At 33.8% G+C, this 20,986-nt stretch overlaps 2 protein-coding genes across 5 annotated transcripts in view; both read left to right on the forward strand.

Annotated features, from left to right (window-relative positions):
• Positions 1 to 6,591, forward strand: part of LOC128989179 (kelch-like protein 26) — a 138,981-nt gene extending 132,390 nt beyond the window's left edge. For all 4 annotated transcript variants that reach the window (XM_054411075.1, XM_054411244.1, XM_054411187.1 and 1 more), the window contains one exon: positions 6,172 to 6,591. In XM_054411075.1, the coding sequence (XP_054267050.1) occupies positions 6,172 to 6,323 (152 nt within the window). In that variant the 3' untranslated portion in view covers positions 6,324 to 6,591. The remainder of the gene's footprint in view (positions 1 to 6,171) is intronic.
• Positions 6,592 to 11,554: 4,963 nt separating this feature from the next.
• On the forward strand, positions 11,555 to 13,774 carry LOC128999010 (uncharacterized). The gene has a single exon (XM_054425368.1). It carries the CDS (start codon positions 11,555 to 11,557, stop codon positions 13,772 to 13,774), a length of 2,220 nt encoding a protein of 739 aa, XP_054281343.1.
• Positions 13,775 to 20,986: the final 7,212 nt, after the last annotated feature.

Genomic DNA, 20,986 nt, shown 5'->3' on the forward strand with positions numbered 1-20,986 from the left:
ATGTAAGTTCCCAGCCCTACAACACTGATTCAAGGTCTTTTTCCCGGTTATCAAAACTTCAGAACAATTTTATACACAAAGGATCTCTAATTTCATTTACGGTTACAATACACATTATTGAACTTTAGATTAATTAAATCCTTTATGTAAGGAAAATCGTTTTTAATCTCACTTGGTTTGGATTTTGCTTTCAAAACGTTATTGGAAATGTTTGCGGTATTTGTAAACAACATTTAATGTAAACATATCAGTGACAGCTAGAAAAAATAATCTTGATCCGAACAGCTGTTCGTTATTTCATATATGATTATGTGATGGACATTGGGAGAAAACTTGACAAAAATTGCATGAAATCGGGGTTTTAAACATCCGTCATTTTATTTCAAAAATAGCGAGGCCATATTTTAATAGCTAAAGACAATTTCGCCAATCCAGTGAATACATTAAAATGATTTGGATCTCTGGATGAATAGGTACTCTCGTTTTTCAGGAGAAGGCCGCGTAAAATGCCTTTTGGGCCATAATAGACAGACCGACAGACAGAAATAGAGATGAGACTTGTTTCGGCTTCTTTACTGTATAAAACGGAAAAATAATCTAAAAATTTATAATTTTGAGCAATGTACAGACAAAGCTCTAATTTTATTTATATAGATTGGTTGTAATTAAATTTCTTTTGATTTTAGTTAATGTATGATATAGTTTTTTATTTAATATGAACCGCGTAAAAGTGATGTCTGGCCCTTTTTTAATATTATTAGGTATCGGAAGTATCGGTATCGAGAGTACTTTGGTGGTATCGGAATTGGTATCGGTATCGACAATTTTTGGTATCGGCCCATCTCTACTTAATTCTAATTGTTATCAAAACAAAAAAGTAAGCTACACACAGTGTTAAGAGTCTCCTTAAAAAAGATCCTAGGTTTAAATTGTTCAATATTGAAATAGGCCTAGGCGTACTTGATAAATGGATTAAGGTAAATCGTATCGCTTAAAAATGATCCGATACAATAAGTTGTAGCCTATAAGCTATATCAAACAAATATTATTGGCTATATCTGATAAAATATCAGGTCTGACTTAGGGCAAATGACAAATGACTTAGGGGACAAATGAGGCATTTAGTTCAAAATTCCTCCGTGAACAGCGCTGTAGTAGAGAGCACTTTGACAATGACTTTATAATGACTTAATAATAAAATTAAACTGTAATAACCAAACCAAACCAACCAAACTTGCTGATAATAAAAAAATCTTGGACAAAAAGTTAACGCTACCAGCGGGATTCGAACCCGGGACTACAGTATATCAGCCCGGTACGCTAACCAATAGACCACCGAGGCCGACGAATGTCGAACGTTTTGTTACGGTAATGGCGTTCCCTCAGCTAATAAGAAGATCTCAGCTGTCATCGTAGCCTCTTCTATACCTCCCCTGAGTAAATACCATAAAATATCGTAGGTTCTCTGCAAATAAAAAATAAATAAAAAAGAAAAACTGTCCCCCTGAAGATGGGTAACTTAACCTAAGTACGAAGGACACAGGTCTAGTAGCTAGAAGAAAGTTATACATTACCTTTTTAGGTCTAGGTAGGCTTTTTCAGGCTACTTTTATTTATTTGAACTTACTAGCGTAGGCCTACACTCCCCGTCAGTGATAAACACATTAAACACAGATTGTTGTATGAACAAATAAACACAGTACTGTGACATTAGCAACAGATTTTAACAAAACACTTGACAAGCCATACCTAGGCTAGGCAACTTATATCAACAGACACACGTAATACAAACACTTCACATGACAGAGCACTTCCTCGCTTCACCGCCTTCCTTCAAAAGTGTATACTGTGATTTTTGAAGTTAAGATGATCTACCTCAGCCGCAGTCTGTCTCACCATTCTTCCACTGCCTTGGTACAATCAATAAACACCTGTGAGCCCAGCTTTATGTATGCTCGTATGTCTTGATCTTCACTTCTCCGTTATCTTAGCCTAGTCCAACTTTGTTATGGGCCCTTAACAGCATTATTATAAGTGGGTTAGCTCTTTGAAGCAGTAGGTTCCAACTTATTGGCCTATTAGTGTCCATAAGCTGGGTTTGCACATCACATAATCGACTGAGAGTTCAATATTAAACTCACTAAAATCTGTCTCTTATTCAGGCCAAATTCTAGAAAGTTCTTTCCTATTGTTATTCAGATTCTTGTGTCCATTGAGTTTCATTTCATCCGATCTTCATCCCTACTGAGTTAACTTGTTGTAGGTTAAACGTAACTTATGAGATTTGAGTTGAATTGAAAATGCTATTTGATAGCGATTGCATTACTTACGTAATTTAAATGGATAGGATTTTATTCACAAACTTTTAAAACCTATCTAGGTTGCCGTCAGCAGATTGGACTAAACATAATGCAGCATTTCTGATTCTGAGTTGGTGAGTTGCAGATGGCCGATGAAATGATGGTATAAATGACAAAATACCTTATTTGATAAAAAAAAAACTTTGTAGCCTGTTATATCGTTATATTATTGAGCGGAGCGAGCGAAGCTCTTATACGTCGACTCTTATGCATTTTGTAAAATGCAAACTCCTCCTAGACGGCTGAATCAATCGTTTTCAAATTTTGCATGGTGGTAAAGACCATGTCGGTGAGTGCCAACATCTATATGGTGTTAAAAAAGTCTCTCAGGAATCCACCCCACTGGGTCTCAAAGTTTCAATGTAATCCTTATGGAAGCAGTATTCGACACATAAACAAAGACATATGATCAGCTGTTGACTTTTGAATGCAGTAGATAAAGAAATAGCTGATAGCATTATTCCACAGATATTAGAACAGAAACGGTATGGATCATAAATATAATCAAATGACGACACTAGCTTGAGGTCCGTGACGTAGGAAATGGTAAAATTGGGTGGTAATGGTAATATTGGTTATCATTTTGGATAGAGAAGAGATAGCGACCTCTAGTTTTCACCATTCTTTAAGTTTTCGTAAACTCTTCAAAATGAGGTGTCACTTGCAGGGGGTTTACATTTAAAATACAGGGTGTTTTGAAAAGAATGCCGGGATTTCAAACGGTCATTGCTCGGGGACTATTCAAGATAATTATACGATTTCAACATCAAATTGAAAGGAAAAGAATACAGTTTTTCCCTCATTCACTCATACAATTCGGATTAATTTTATAAAATTCAGATTTTCATCAATCTTTTATGAGCGTAAAACTGGCAAAGTCCTTACGCTTAGGGCGATCTGATGTCTTAACTGAATCTTTTTCGGCACAAAAACTCTATCTTTAATAGATAACATCATAAAGTGACCAATTTAGGTTTGTTAAACTGAAGACTTCGTCGGGCAATCGATTATTTTGGGCTTCTGATGGAGAATGGTCGGATTTCTTCGACTATGTCATCTCCGGCCAGGTAAAAACAAAAACAGGTGTCTTTTCAAAACACTTCGGTACCACGAAACTCATTAAACCAGCTTCAAGTTTCTTTAACATCAAATAGATTTAAAATTTAGTTTAATTTAGCAATAGATACAAACTCTGCGAACTACAGTCCGTGCCTTCTGTTGCGCCGTAAACGTCGTACTCGTCGTACTGGCGAGTGGCGTCAAGCGTATGAGTCACAATAGCGACCTATCACCCAGCACCTGATTTCATGCATGCCAAGGTCAAAGTTTCCTCCCTTGGTACACGGGAAACACAACTTAGTTACTTTAGCTTCAATTTGACGTATAAAACATTTAGTTACGTTGAATAGTATCCAAGCAATAACCATTTAAAATACCGGCATTCTTTTAAAAACACCCTGTATGTGAGTTGCCCCCCAAATCCCCCCTTTTGGGTGGACACTCAAAAATTTCAAAATCATAAAATGAAACTTCCTGATAAGATTGCACGACCACCAAAAGGATGTCTCTGTATATTTACTTGGAAAAATATTAGATGGGGGGGTTTTGACTTTTTATTCACCCTGTATATGTGTCCGTTAGCGCGATAACTCGAGCAAAAATGATCCGATTTTGATGAAATTTGGTACAAACGTGTAAACCTATGTTTATTCAAACGAGTTCGCGATCCAGCATAGTCGGACCATGGGAACGGGGGTTTATGGGGGATTTTATGGGGTAAAAATGGGGTTTTCCCATTTTTGACCCTAAAAACAAAATATTTTGCAATTTCTTTTCAAACCGTTTTGTAGAGCTTAAAAAAATAAATCATTTAGTATATTGAAGCGCTGCCTAACGGTCACGGAGAAAATTCAAAAATAGTGTAATTATTTAAAATTCCCATGTTATTCTTATGGAGAAAATGAAAATTGTTGTAGTTTACTTGTTTATGGATATATATTGATAAAATTTGGCAAATTTATTTATTTCATCCTACACTATTCAAGTATGGTCAAAAAACACTTTTTACCTTCAACGTAGCAGCAAACCTAAGCACTCGTTAAATCTAATGAACATTAATATATATAAATAATAATATAAATATTTATATAGGGAATAAATATGTCTTATTTATGGAAATACTAGCAGAGTACGGTCCGTCCTTTGTACGGGGTTGGAAAATAAGTATAAAATGCTTATTGCAGTTATATCCGATCTTTGCGTTTGCGAAGTGAGAAAACACGGTTTGAGAAAATATGCTTCCTCAAATTTACGGTATGCGATAGTATTACACATCTACCATAATGTTCTACTACTTCACCTACACAATAGAGAAAGATAGATTATTAATAATTCGCAAAATATATCATAAACTATTCATGAAATTAAAAACATAACTATAAACAATCCTACTTTGACAGTTCTCATTGTGTATCACAGTTTTTTGTTGCTGCTTTGTTCAAATTAGCTGTTTTCATAAATAATGAAAAAATAATAGTGCTGCACCCTGTTGATAAATCTTATAAATTTTTAATGCTTTTGCATATCATAGAACCAACTCTTTTAGTTGAAACAGCTGGCTAAATTCTTTAATTCCCTTTAAATATGAATACTCATAAGGTTAACATGGGGAACTGCAGGGCCACTGGGGGCGGAGCCCAAAAGGATTTTTGAGATAAGAATATGACTATATGTTAATCGGGAACGTGAGCTATCATCATGCCAAATTTCAGCCCAATCCGACCAGTATTTTTCGTGTTTACTTGTCACAAACATACATACATCCATACATCCAAACTTTCTCATTTATAACATTAGTAGGATTTTGGTAAAAATGTAATCAGACAAGTTGAAATTCGCTTAGTCTGCAGGTTTGCTGCGGCGGGGGTATTTTATTTCACGATTCCAAATCAACCACTTGTCGGATTTTCATGATTTTTGTGTTGAAAGAAAGATAATTTTGAGAACTAAGGAATATCGAAGCCATAATTTTAGTTTAGGGTTTCAGTTTTTTAGAAATAAGGTTTAAAATTTTGAAAATTCTAGCAGCCGACGCTAACATTTTACTCTAGCTTTTGATATAATACCATTTGCTTAAAGTAACAGCTGTAAACATTCAGCGTTTTTGACACAAATTCAGCATTTGGATGAAAATGAAATGACATATGTAGAATTGACTTATTTACTATGTGTAATGCTATAATAATTGATACGTTCGTTTAGTCGGTAAGAGGATGAGAGTTTATTTAAATATACATAATCAAATACTAAATGTTCTAATTAATTTTTTAAAGCAGTCTTTAAAATATTGAGTTTTTTTAGTGAAATATAATTTGTTATAACTAACAGCTGGTCGAATAAAAAAATATTCCATAGAACTATGAGGTTAGTTTATATACTCTGTGATTTTGTCATTGATTATAGGAAATAAGTAAGATTCTATAACCATTGCTGTATACGAATCGAAGTACACGAATCTTGAAAAGAAAGCTTATGAAAATTGTTTTACTACTCTACTCAACTTTTGAGAAAAGTTTGGGAAAATAACAATGATCACATTTTTCAATTCATCTTGGAAGCTTTTTCTTTACTATAAATTTTGAACTGCTTAAACTTTGCTTGAATTATTAACAGACAAACTATATACAGGTTTAATGGACTACTCAATTCCTGTACGTAGGACGGGCCAACAGCTCGTTAATTTTTAAAAACTGATTGCTCAATGCTGACAGCAAATTATTGTAATTTATTACTTTGTGTGTTATACTTACAGCCGCTATAGAGTGCTACGATCTGGACTTGAACTTCTGGACTACCACAGAGAAGTATCCTCAGGACATCTGGGAACACACGTGTGTAACATTGTACATCCCTCGATGTAGAGATGACATGGAGGTCATCCCTTCACCCACCTCTGCTTGCTAGGAACCAATCTGGACACTTCTCAAAAACATCTAATCAAATAATAGATGTTAGAATCTAAATTTAATAACATAGAAATTACAAGACATTAAATGTTTGAGTTTTATGAAAAGTAAAAGTATAATTTTTAAGTTAATTTTCTTTCTTTTTAAAATCTTAACCATATTTATTTGTCATCTAGCATCACAAATTTGTTTATCACAAACAGGTTATATTTATATTGCAGATATAATATGCTGTAAGTTTTACAGATTAAATAATTACAAAGATATTTTTGATTTTTCATTTTGAAAATTAGTTTACTTTAAGGAAAGGTTAAGAGGATGAACATTTTTTGTTTGCTTGCAGTGAATTATGTAAGTTTATATATTCTGTACATACAAGTTCAGTCAAGTTTCCATCATGACTTATTTTTATTTATTGTAGTTTTGTTTATTTTTATTGTAGTATTCTAAGAAAATATTAAATTAATATACAGGATGTTAGATAAGTTCCGAGTGACATCAGTATATTTTACAACATCGACAATGGAACTTGTCACCTTTTTGAACTATGAAATTAATTCAAGCGACAAAATATAACTCCAAAACTTAAAAAGTAAACTCAGGATCTAATTTTTATAAACTATTAACTCTACCGGGTCATCTTAGATATTTATAATAATCAATACTATCTACACAGATCTAATAATGCATCTATTTGATTGTAGATTAAACTTTAACCTTGTCTAATTTAACGTATTACGAGGCATCTATTTTAATTTTTATTTATATTTTAGCACTGCATTTTCATTGCAGTTTTGCTTTACGTCCAAAACTAAAGACAACTCTATTTTGCTGGGGTAGTTTGGTCAGGGCTCCAACTGTAAGCACCATTGAGTATCATCTTATTTCAATAGTCTTAATAAAAAATAAACAGCTTTCAAATCAACATTAAAAGAAAAAAATTGGTTTTTTTAATTTTTCTTTTTTCAATATGAGGTGTTGTTTGGGGTGTTTCCTTCTAAACAAATTATTTCCTTTAAGTTTCATCACTTCAAAAGGTGTACCACGTTCTATATTTAATATTAAAACGGATATTGAGGCACCCTACACAGCTTAAACAAACTGTATATTATTATTTTACCAAAACAGTGAGTCTTTGTAGACTAGTGTAACTTATTGTTATTAAAATACAAATCTTGGTTTTTTCAGCTAAAAACTCGTTGCTGTACAAAGTTGAACATTTTACTCATACCAACATTTTTAATTAAAAATCCCTTAAGTAGTAGTTAAAAATTGTTGTTTGATAAAATATGTGTAATCAATCAAGTAAATAAAATTTATAAAAAAATAATAATATAAAAAAAAACTGAAGAGCTTTGCACTTTTTTTAAAATAATTTCTTCACTTTTTTACTTGTTGGTAGGCTAGTGCATCTATTTGTTGGCACCTCAAGTTTAAAGGTAAAGCTCATTATTGTCAATTACTAGAGATAACTATTGAATACACTTTTTGTTATACATAAATTAAATCCAGTTAAAGGTGTTAAAGTAGCTGATATTCGTGTACCTATGTCTTGTTACTGTGATTTTGTAGTCTATTATTGTTGTTTTTATAAACCTTTTGCTCAGCCAAGCTTTCATATTTAATAATTACTTAAGTTAGGCAGTATTTAGTATGACGTTGTTTACTCTATTCAGTTCTTTACATACATGAAAGTTCAAAATTGAATTAGCCTAATTCAGGTGATAATTTAACTTTATTTTGTACTAGGCACTGATCAATGTACTACCCTTGTAATATTGTGCTTTTCAACTGCAATATACTGGAAATATGTTTACGCCACACTACACTGTTTTGACAAACTTCCTACGAAAGGATTTAGTCCAGAAAACAGCTGTCTGCCGTCAGCTTAATCAAATGGGTTTTCATTACGTACTGCTGTACTGTAATGAGTTTTACCGGACACCAACCAGCTGATTATATACTGTATTTGGCAATGAGTGAGAGTGGTTATAAACAAAAAAAATCTGTCTTAGAGGTTATGACTAGTGATTGTTAGTCCTTGAGTCGGTGATAATATATAAGGATTTGTACGGATTTTGTAGTATGGTGTAAAATATCGTACGTCACTCGTCCAAAATTTGTTTACCGGACTCGAATGATAATCCCGTACTCGAGTTCGTCTTGCACGGGAACAATCACACTCGTCCGGTAAACACCTATTTTCAGGACTAGTAACGTAATATACTATTACATAAGCTCTATGTCAAGGTGAACAAGTATTTTAAATAATAAAAAGGTTAAATACCTGTTGTACTGTCGGTCATCTGTATTTAAACCTTGGTCGCTGACTACACAGTACAACAGGTATTTAACCTTTTTATTATTTGTATCGGTAGGCTAAACATGTTTAAAGTATTTTAAATTGTGCAAAACAAATATCAACCCAAAATATTCCCTCCTCATTCACTAGATTAATACTGTTCAAAATTTGTTACAAAATTGAGGACAGAGGAATTTGACTCGGCTTGATATTTCAACATACGGTTGTCTTACATAAGAAGTGGAGGAGGTTGAAAGTAGACAAATATCTTTCAACATAATGTATATTGGCAGCTTCCAAATTTTAAACTGAGGTTGTTAAATAATTGTTTATCCTTGTTAAATTTTAATAGATTGTAATATATGTTTCCTATTTTATTTATTTTTATGTGCCTTGTGTCGGTTCACCAGCTAGTGTTGACTTGCCATATAGATTAAGATTTTGTATGTAATTTAACTTTGTGATCTAGTATCATTAAAAATTGTATAAAAAAACTGCTTTAATTAACTCATTTAAATTTTACCCATTTAGATAATATACAAATAAAATTATAAACTAGTAGGCCTACAGTTAATAGTTGAAAAGGCACCTTCAGTATAATCTCAATAAGTTTTAAGAATAGTGTGCTTTGGCGAGTGAACTGATCTAGTGGTACAGCATGGGACTTATGTCTGTGCACAGAGCATAGAATAAGTATAGAGTCGCCACTCCTATACCCACAGCTATACCAGTAATGAAGCCGATTTCCACCATCTTGGTAAGAGAGTCGGGATAGGCACTTTGAAAACACAGCGTCATTACCACTGTGTTATTCTATGCTACTTTATGAATTAGATGAAGCTATCACTCCAAGGATACATATTGAACTATCCCCCCTTCGATATTGACCTAGGACTCTGCCCCGCAGGCATTCAATGTTCTGAGGTGAGAGTTTTAAAAGTAAATATTGATTGGTGGTTTCCATGGTAACAATATAATGGTTTAAATGTAAATGTAGACCGGGCCGGTCGCCATCTTGGTACGAGAAGCCTGCTTCACTCCAGACGGCAAGTGCCGCCTCTATATTTATTCTACGCTCTGTGTGTGGTCTGTGAGGTCCTGGGCTCAAATCCCGCCAAATTACCAATGGATTTGATCTAAGTGATAATGCCACAGTCCCAAGTTCTAGTCTGAAGTAATGTGAAAAACAATACCGGGCTGGAGTCAAGTGTCCTAGGACAAAAAAAGAATAGTTTGCATTTGCAATAACACAGTTGGTAAAGTCCAATATGCTTTTTAAATCACAGTTAATGCTGTAACATATTTTCTGAAATAAATAATTACTGTTATTATATTCCACTAATGACTTGTAAAGACATAAGTTCCTAAAAAGCTCAATAATATAAAACAAATTAATAAATAAAAGATCTATTTGTCAGAATAGATATCCCTGTGTTATATCTCCTAGTCTGTTGATATGATGAATATTTACTTTTGACTAATTTAATTGTCATATGGTTTTGTTTTGTTGTTGTCATAATAGTTTTATATGAGTTGTTGAAAATAGAAGTGTGGTTTTAAAAGTCTAGTTTTTTCTAATTTTATCTTTATAGTTTTCATCACTTAAAGAAGGTAGGTGTGTAGTGTAAAACAACATTTGGCGACCGTGACAGGACTTGTTTTTCACCTATCTCTATGATGGAAAATCTAAAGAAAAATAGAACAGTATATAGGGCTTATTTTTCTAAAACATTGAACAAACTAAACAGTTTAGTTGAAAATGAAACCACAGACAAAATTGAAATTCAAACCACTCTAAAGCTTTTGGAGATAAAGGTTGATGAACTCCAGGTTTTGAATTCTCAGATCTTTGATTTGTTATTGAATAATGATAATGTTTCTGAAGATGAGCTGTTAGCTGAAACAATCTTAGCTGGAGAATATTTAGCTTTGTTTGAAGCTGTAAAATTAAGAGTCCAGAATTTACTACAACAAAGTAACGATGTAGTTAGTGCTCATTCTGGATCTTGCTGTAACAATGCTAGTAAGAAGAAATTTAAGCTCCCTAAAATAGAGATTAAAAAGTTTGATGGAGATTTGATTAATTGGCTACCTTTTTGGAGTCAGTTTAGCAAAATTCATAGTGACTCAGACATTGATTCAGAGGATAAGTTTCAATATTTATTGCAATCCATAGTTATCGGATCAAGAGCTTTTGATGTAGTTCAGAGTTTTCCTCCGACTGGTGCAAACTATCCAAAAGCAATTGAATGTTTGAAAGCCAGATTTGGTAAAGATGACCTATTGGTAGAGGTTTATGTCAGGGAACTCATGAAAATTGTTTTACAAAATGCTCTAGGAGGCAAGAACACAATGAACTTACAAAGTTTATATGACAAACTTGAGTCTCATATGCGTGCATTAGATACCTTGGGAGTTACAACAGATAAATGTTCCTCCATGTTATACCCGTTAGTTGAAAGTTGTATGCCTGAAGATCTCTTAAGGGCGTGGCAAAGAAGCCCTTTGAAAGTAGGTACAGACCCTCAGGAAAGACTCAGCAATTTAATGAAGTTTATGTTGTCTGAAGTTGAAGGGGAACAGAGAATCGGTCTAGCCATGGCAGGTTTTGGGATAAGTAGCTCTGGGAAGGAGAAATCTTTTAAAAGGTCATCTCAAACTCAACCAGGTAAGATAGACATACCAACAGCTTCATGCCTCATGTCCTCTGGTAAAACTCAAAACTCTTATACAAAAAGTGTGTCTTTTGTGATAAGAATCATAAGAGTAGTAACTGTTTTGCTGCTCAGAAATTGCCATTGTCTGATAAGGTGTCCACTTTAAAGGAAAAGAGGTGCTGTTTCCTTTGCTTGCAGCCTGGTCACCGTATTAAGGATTGTAGAACTCATTTGTCATGTTCTAATTGTAAAAGGAAACATTATCCTATAATGTGTCCTAGTATTCATTCCAAAGAAGTAGTGAATGAGTGTGTAAGCAAATGTGTTGATAAGGTATCTAAAGAAATGACAGTAGTGGAAGATACCGCTTTGGCCAATAAATCAAGTAGCAGAGTGAAAGTGTTTCTGCAAACAGTAAAGGCAAGATTAAGAACCCCAGGTAGTAATCAATTTGAGACTGTTCGCATTCTTTTTGATTCTGGTTCACAGCGTTCTTGCATTTTAAAGGACTTGGCTGAAAAAATGAATTACGAAAGCTTAGGAGAAGAAACAATCATACACTCTCTTTTTGGTAATGTCAAATCTGGTGAAGTAATTCATAACAGACATCGTGTGTTTCTAACCAGTCAAGATTACAGTTACAACTGCAACTTTGAGGTATTGAGTCAAACTACCATATGTGGGGAAATTCCACCTGTTACCGAAGGTGCCTGGATACAGGAACTTATAGAGAAAAATGTTTCTCTGACTGACATACATGAGACCAAGCTACCAATTGGTATTTTGATTGGAGCGGATATAGCGGGTAAACTATTCACGGGAAATACGATTCAACTGAAATCTGGACTAGTGGCTATGGAAACTCTTCTGGGATGGACACTGATGGGTAAGGCTATAATTAGTGGTAGTACAGGTTCAACTACACTCTCCACTGTTGTAACATCAATGTTTATTAATGATGCTGACATATTGGAACTGTGGAGATTAGACACTATAGGCATTACTGATACAAGTGAATCAGTTTCCAAAGAGCAAAAGGCTTTGGCAGTTAAAAATCATTTTATAAAAACTACCACTATAAATGAAGAAGGTCGATATGAAGTAAGTTTGCCCTGGGTTTATTGTCATCCTCCTTTGCCTAGTAACAGAGAGTTAGCCGAAAAGAGGTTATCAACAGTTGTAAAGAAATTGGATGGTAACAATTTTACCGTAGACTATGACTCAGTTTTTAAACAGTGGTTAAGTGATGGCATCATTGAAGCTGTACCTTCTGACGATTTGAACAACAACTTTCACTACCTGCCACATAGACCTGTAGTGAAGGAGAGTAGTATTACCACACAAATTCGTCCAGTGTTTGATGCATCAGCAAAGACCAAGTTTTCACCCTCATTGAACGACTGTATTGAAAATGGACCAAATTTAATTGAACTGATTCCTTCTGTTATGATGCGTTTTAGGGAAGGGAAGTTTGGAGTTATTGCTGATATAGCAAAAGCCTTCTTACAGATATCGTTAAATGTACAAGATAGAGATTTTCTTCGGTTTTTATGGTTTGACATCAATGAAAGAAGCCGAAGTATTGTTTACCGCCATAAAAGAGTTGTTTTTGGAGTGAAATGTAGTCCATTTCTTCTAGGGGCATTAATTGATCTGCATCTTCAAAAATCTATGACTTCTCAGGAGTATGATGATAATGTGGTAAAGAAGCTGAGTAAAAGTTTTTACGTGGACAATGTTTCGACCAGTGTAGATACTTATGAGGAACTAAAACACTTTGTTGAAGAATCGAAACAAGTTATGGCTGCCGCTAAGTTTGATTTAGGAGGATGGCATGCCACGAGCGTCATTGAAGAAGGAGATACCAAGTTCGTCACTAATGTTTTGGGAGTTCAATGGAACTATATTGAGGACGTTCTGTTTTTTAACCTCACGAACTGTATTAAAGATTTGGACGTGTCTCGAATCACAAAGAGAGACATTTTATCCATATCTCACAATATCTTTGATCCAATTGGTATCCTTTGCCCTGTTACTTTGTTTCCTAAACTTCTTCTGCAAAGTATGTGGGACTTGAAAATTGACTGGGACACTGAAGTAAGTTCAGACATCAGTAAACTATTCATACTGTGGTATAATGAGCTAAGCGCTCTTGGAAAAGTGAAAATACCCCGATGGATAGGTAAAATGACTATGGATTCAAATGGTTGTAGTATTCATACATTTTGCGACGCAAGTAAAGATGCCTATGCTACAGTTATTTACTTGAGAGTTGAAATTGAAGATGAAGTAAGAGTCCAATTATTGTCTGCAAAATCAAGAGTTGCTCCTCTGAAGAAAACCACAATTCCAAGATTGGAATTATTAACCGCCACGGTGGGAGCACGTCACACAAGCTGGACGAAAAAATCAAAGTTCCAAAAAGGTTCATGTTTGAGTAGTAATACTACTCGGTGGGAGGATGTTATATCTCCTAGTCTGTTGATATGATGAATATTTACTTTTGACTAATTTAATTGTCATATGGTTTTGTTTTGTTGTTGTCATAATAGTTTTATATGAGTTGTTGAAAATAGAAGTGTGGTTTTAAAAGTCTAGTTTTTTCTAATTTTATCTTTATAGTTTTCATCACTTAAAGAAGGTAGGTGTGTAGTGTAAAACAACACCCTGTACGCCATATCTTTTGTGTAAAAAACAGTTTGTTGTTTGTCTTTGTTTGACTTTGTTGATGTTATTTTCAATAAATCATTTGAATCACTACATAGGTTTAACTCTGCTAAAGGCAGCAAACATATAATCCTTTTGTGAATAAATGCTGGTTTATTAAGGTAGCTTCGGTTTTGTGGTTAATGGTGATAAAAAAAGACATCCCTTTATGTGGTTATGTGGTGGTATTCCTCTTAAAGGTGTGATTGACGTTACATATTCTATCAAATTATCCTTATATATAATACGTGAAGGCGATTTCTACGAAACACTACCGGTACTCCTCCGTTAATAATGGACGGATTTTTACAAACGAGGTGTCAAAATTCAGTATTTTTTGTGTAGACGCCCCTTTTCTCAAATTACTGCAATAAAAGTGCTCGGGCTTTGCCCCACAGGCCATCAAAGTTGGGGTTTCTCCCATAAGATTAACATGGGGGAATCGAAATATTTAATTTGAATCTTTGTCTCCACTAATTTGAGAGAACGGCTGGGCGTAGAAACTTGGTAAAGGTGTCCAAAGAACGGTATTGGTCTATAGATGAGTTATCAAAAGAAAAACTAAGTAAATTCTTTTTGGGTTCTGCCCCAGAAGCCTTTAAAGATTCCTCCACAGATTTGTTTACATTTTGGCCATGTGGATAATACCTTTTAATCAAACAGCTGTTCATTTTTTAAATTGTATTTTAAACAACACACATTTATTGGGAGTTACTGAATTGTCCAAAAGAAGTATTTGCAATGTTATTTTCTGTTTTTTAAATAGATTTTCTTCTGTATCATGACATATTTTGCAATAACGTTTCATTACGAAATCAGTGGAAAATCCTTTTATCACAGTAACTCTTACAATTATTTCTTATTGTTACATTTATAATCTCATTGTGACATTTATAATTCGGCTTATATTTCTCCAACTGATTATTTCATCTGCAGAAGAAGTTCATTGTGTTCTTACCGTGTCTAATAACATCTAAACACAGAAACCTTGCCTAAAATGGCACCTATTTTGACAAAATTTTTGTAGTGTCCTATATTACAGACCATGGCCCACTGGGTTGGTAACATTATTGAAAATGCACGACATTTGGCTGCATTTAAGCAGCTACTGTCATGACAGAAAGGTCATATTCCTTTTAAAATATATCACATCAGCCTTTATAAAATACGTTGATTAAAATTGTATGTAAACGTCAATATTTACGTTACAGACAATTTACAGTATTTATTTTTCTTTTTGGAAATGCCACATTGCTATTTCATTTGCATTATTCTTTGCAAAAGAAACCACATGACCATATAAACGAGTAGGCCCCTAACACTCCATAGAGAGATTATATTGACAACTTTATGTATGTATAAGGCTGATACAACTAACTGACATATGTCAAGGAATTCCAGCTTTAACAGTAACCCCACAACCAATTTCTCAAAACTATGCTAGAGGATTATTCATTGGCACAGAAGTACGGTATGAACTGACGCAACAAGACGATGGAAAAATCAAACTTACAATGTATCGGATATACATCCCTTTTAAGTAAGAACGTGTCTTCTCAACAAACAGATATTTTTTCTCAAATAAAATCATAGATTAATCTGCTTTACACTGGTAAAATCGCGGATCATATAGAACACTACAAAATATTATAAAAATTTAGCATTTTTTTTAACCGGAGCAGGTAATTAAAGTGTTTAACTCCAAAAGATCCACCAATACGATTTCAATACTTTTTAAAGGTTCTTCCAGAAGAAGAGATACCAGGAACAAATTAATAATAACTCCGATGACGTAGGCCTACAGCATGTGAAATATTTTATTCATTGAATGATCAACCATATTTTTTAACTAACGCAATTAATATCATTATTGTTTTTACACTTATTACTCTTTAAACAATGCTAAAATGATCAATATATGTATAATTTCACTCAATTTATCGCAGCTAGATGAATTAGCTTGAGCCTGAGCCTTGAAAGTAACCGTCGATTTCGACGCGTTTCACCTAGTGCTTTATTGGCTGATTCTTAAAGCTGGGTTTTCCTAGGCGCGGAAGTGGAGCGCGGAGAGAGGAACACGTACAGCGGACTCCTCTTGTCTTGGGCATTTTAATGTTACTGTTTTCCTAGAAGCGGAGCGGAACACCATGTTAATTGCTTTTCCGCTCTCCATCCTCCGCTCTCTGTACTCCTCTTCCGCGTCTAGGAAAACCCAGCTTTACTCTTTTGCGAGCAACAGACAGTAACTGTTTAAAATCTCCAAACAATATTGTTTTTCCTCCCATTGGAACTTGTCACAGTACTTACTTAATTAACAAATATTTATTTCCTGTACGAACCTATTCCATCTTTATTCCCAGATCATTTTCTAAGAGTAGCTGTTGAGGTTATTCCACTTCATATATTGATAAAACACTACAGTCTCAAATTTAATATAAAGAAAGTGTAGAGTAAATCTAGAACATAATATGTTTTGAAATAAAAACAAAGCAGAAATTTTCCATTTAATCTTGAATCGTTAATTATTCAGTCAATGTGGTCATTTCATGTTAAATGTTAAAATACACAAATTTGAAAATTTTCACAGTAAAATAATTTATTTCCACATTCTATAACGTAACTAAAAAGTCTTAATTATTATAGGCAACGTTATCCCTGGTTTTATATAGTACAGGTAAAATAGGCATGTAATAACAAAAAAATTGGTCCGTTGATGAAACTTGGTGAAAACTTTCCTTTTGTCATAAGAATTAAGAATCTAAAGAGTCCATAAAAAAATTTTAGGTGGAAGGGTGTTTTTCGGGGGGGGGGATATCAGTTTGAAAAAAACAGAAAATTAAATTTTAACGAAATATAGGCATGCGACCCATGTTTTTGGGGTTATTTTTTATGCTGAATCGAATAAAAATAAGATCCAGACGATATAACCTCCATATAAAGAGTTATTGTCTTGATTACCTCGTATATTCAATAATTTTCCCAATTAGTACAGGTAAGATGGTACAAAAACACTATATACAGTAGTGTAAAAATATTGGTCCATTCATGAATCAGGATAGAAACCTTTATTTTTCCATAAGTATAAAGAATTAAAATAGTCCATAAAAATACCCCTGCCACAGCAAGCCAGCAGACTAAGCGAATTTCCATTTACCTCATTGGATTTTCAATTAAATCTATTTAACTTTTAAATAACATTAGTTTTAACGAGTACCTAGGTTTGCTGCTACAGGGAGGGTAATAAAGTGTGTTTTTTTTAGTAAAATGTGAATCGCTTAGTTTAAAGTAAATACGTTTGCCAAGTTTGATGGAAATATATCCATAAATAGGCAAACTACAACAGTTTACTTATTCTCGTTAAGAATAACATAGGATTTTAAAATTTATAATTTATTGAATTTTCTCCATAACCGGTAACTGTAAAAAACCACTTTAATATACTACATTATTTGTTTTCCACTATATTAAAAGGTTTAAAGAGAAATTGAGGAATTTTATGCTTTGAGGGTTAAAAATTAGAAAAACAAATTTTGACCTCATAAACGCCTCCATAACACCCTGTTTCCACGGTCCGATCATGCTGGATCGCCAACTCATTCAAGTTTATTCCAACCTACACCTTCAAGCTAAATTTAATCAAAATCGAACAAAATTACTCAGTTTATCGTGTCCATGGACGTATTTATATATACTGTATATATGAATATAAATTTGAACGAAGGGTGTTGTTTTGTGGTTATTACTATTAAAATTACACCTGGGAAACTTGTATACCTACCCGTTTTCTCCAAAACCCACGGCTGTAAAAGAAAGTACTTAAGAATAAAGATACTGTATCTTAAAATTACATGCTCTATTGTTATCTGTCATAAAAATATTGGGTTTTCCCGTGCTAGTTCTAGATTTTCACCATAATAAATGGCGATGGTAAAATATACTGCAGTAAATATGCCCACCACTAAGTATTAATATAAGTATAAGCAAACAGTTTAGGCGATAAAGAATATATTGTAATGATACAAAGATTAAAGAAAAAAACTTATGGTTAATCATTTACTATAAGAAAAATAAAAAATAAAGAAAAAATAGTATAATAAGGTTTATACTAATTATTTTCTTCACAAAAATGGTTTGCCTTCATTCAAGTCTTTTGGCAAATGAGTGTTGGTTCCTTCTCTTCTACTTCCGCATTCAGACTTGTAAGGCTTTCACACACCTTGCATAGGTGTGTTCATGTGATTACACTCTTCTTGAAGCTGCACTGTTTTCTTAAACAATTGCCTTTGCATGTACATGACACCAACTTCAGAATATTTTCTGGGGTTACATCTTATGTCATATTATTTGGTAGCAACAAATTTCCATCCTGTCGTGTCCAACCCCTCTGTTTAGGCACTAATTTATTACCAAACCATAGCTGAACTTTATTACATCTATATGATTTAACGTGACATCCGACGAGGGTGGCAGCGATTCCAGTTCTGAACTAGCCTTTTTCAAAGACTTTTGAAATAGCCTGTATAGAACTTGCAATTCAATGTAGAGAATATTTACAATTTTTTCTCCCCATACATCGAAAAATAAAGTTTCTCCAGCTTCATTCACTTCAATTTCTGTTGAACCTTTTGAGTTGAAAGTTGACATGACTTTCTCCATAGCAGCCTCAGATTCCAGTATTTTAAGGATCTTTTTTTACCTTTCCCAAATATAACACTAGTGCTGTCACAACCACTAGGATGGCCCAGCAATAAGTAGTTATGGATGTTTAAATACTACTGTTGTAGAGAAGTCGGTGAAAAAAATTACGTCCGTGAACGATTTTTGTCCGATTTTGATTAAATTTGGTTGAAGGAGTAGGGCGGAATAAACTTGAATGAGTTCGCGAACCAGCATGATCGGACCTTGGGAACGGGGTGTTATGAGGGCTTTTATGGGGTAAAAATTGATTTTTCTCAAAACAATTGGTTTGGGGACTTGCAAAACATAAAATTCCTCAATTTATCTTTTCGCCTTTTAATATAGTGTAAAAACAAATAATAATGTATATTTAAGTGTTTATAAGGTTATGGGTTACGGAGAAAATTCAATAAATTGTAAATTTAAATTTCCTATGTTATTCTTAAAGATAATAAGTAAACTGTTGTAGTTTGCTTGTTTATGAATATATTTTCACCAAACTTGGAAAAAGTATTTACTTAAAACTAAGCTATTAAAATTTTACTAAAAACAAACTATATTACCCTCCCTGTAGCAGCAAACCTAGGTATTTGTTAAAAATAGTGCTAAAGGTATTTAAAAATTACCTAGATTTAATTGAAAATCCAATCAGATACCGGTATGCCTAAATGGAAATTCGCTTAGTCTGTAGGTTTGCTGAGGCGGGGGTATTTTTATGGATTATTTTGATCCATTATTCTTCTGGAAAAAGAAAGGTTTTCACCCTGATCCATCAACGTACCAACTTTGTTATACTATGGTGTTTTTTGTACCATCTTACCTTTACTAATTGGGAAAATTATTGAATATCAGAGGTAATCAAAACAAAAACTCTTTATATGGAGGTTATATCGTCTGGATCTTATTTTTATTCGTTTCAGCATCAAAAATAACCCCAAAAACATGGGTCACATGCCTATATTTCGTCAAAATATAATTTTCAGTTTTTCAAACTGATATTTCCCCCCACCCCCCCCCCCAAACACCCTTCCACCTAAAATATTTCTATGGACTCTTTAGATTCTTAATTCTTATGACAAAAGGAAAGTTTTCACCAAGTTTCATCAACGGACCAATTTTTTTGTTATTGGAGGCGTTTTTGGTATTATTTTACCTGTACTAATATAGTACATTGCAGAATTGACTGGCAAATAAGTAATCCAAACTTTGACATTGCATACTGGCTTGATGATAAATCACAATCAGCTGTATTGAAAAAAATCAGCAGTAAATGGCTTTTTTCTAATGCTATTCTAATGGAGAAAATGCTTTCTACTCGATTGATGAGTTTTTGCTGATTCACTAACCTCCCTGCTCGCCATTTGTGCTATGTAAATATTAATGTTAAATGTTTTCATATTCAATTTTATGTATGAAGTGTTGTTTTAATTTTTTATTGACATGAACAATCCAGTTTTCTCTGGTAAAAGTTCACGACGGAAGGTAAGAGGTAAAGATAAACTGCCTTTGCTGCACTCGAGAAACTTTCCACACTCGCCTACGGCTCGTACCACGTAAACAATTTTCTCGTTTGCAGCAAAGTACCACTTCGCCCACTATAGCTACACAAATAACTATTGCAAACTTAGAAAAGTTGGCGGAGGAGAAAGATTCCTGATGAAATCCTTCTACAGTGTCAATATATATGTGCATGAAAGCGCAGGTTTCTGCCGAGCACAAATCCCAAGAACTTAACTTGATCAGTTGCTTTTTCAAGCTCATCACTATTCAAAAGAAAATTGTTCTTGTTTTACCAGCTGAACTTATCGATAAATTTACAAATTCAGTTTTTCTGGCAAACCACTGCATCATGGAGCTCGCATTCAAAAAGGCTTTTATTTAGAGTTCATTGACATTTTGATCAGAAACTGAGAGCGGACGTATCATCCAGAGCATATTTTAAGGGATTTTCACTGGGTGACAGTAGCGCCGGACTTACTGGGGGTCTGGGGGCATGGAATACCCCCTATCAAAAAGGTGGGTCCGGGGTTCCCCCCGGAAATTTTTTCTTAGGGTTAAAGTGTAAATCACACATTTCTACGTATCTTTTAATGCATTTTTTTATTATATATACTTGTAAATAGTCCATATAATCTCACTTAATTACGTATTCTAGAACGTTGTAACAAGTCAAGGCTCCCTTCACAACCTCTTGGGCCAAAATCATAGCTCAATACTTTAAAATATTTACATAATGTTATTTTTCAAATTCCGATACATTTAAAATGTTAATCATAAAAAAAATATACCGGCACCACCCATAGTCACTGGGCGACAAAA

Source organism: Macrosteles quadrilineatus, unplaced genomic scaffold, assembly GCF_028750875.1.
Source record: "Macrosteles quadrilineatus isolate MER2022 unplaced genomic scaffold, UCM_ALF_1.0 Scaffold_1__1_contigs__length_201487025, whole genome shotgun sequence".
In the NCBI taxonomy this organism is placed as follows: Eukaryota; Metazoa; Arthropoda; class Insecta; order Hemiptera; family Cicadellidae; genus Macrosteles; species Macrosteles quadrilineatus.

Bases quoted from the DNA above. Each gene is read 5' to 3' on its own strand.
- LOC128999010 (XM_054425368.1), top strand. From the start codon at position 11,555: ATGTGTCCTAGTATTCATTCCAAAGAAGTAGTGAATGAGTGTGTAAGC.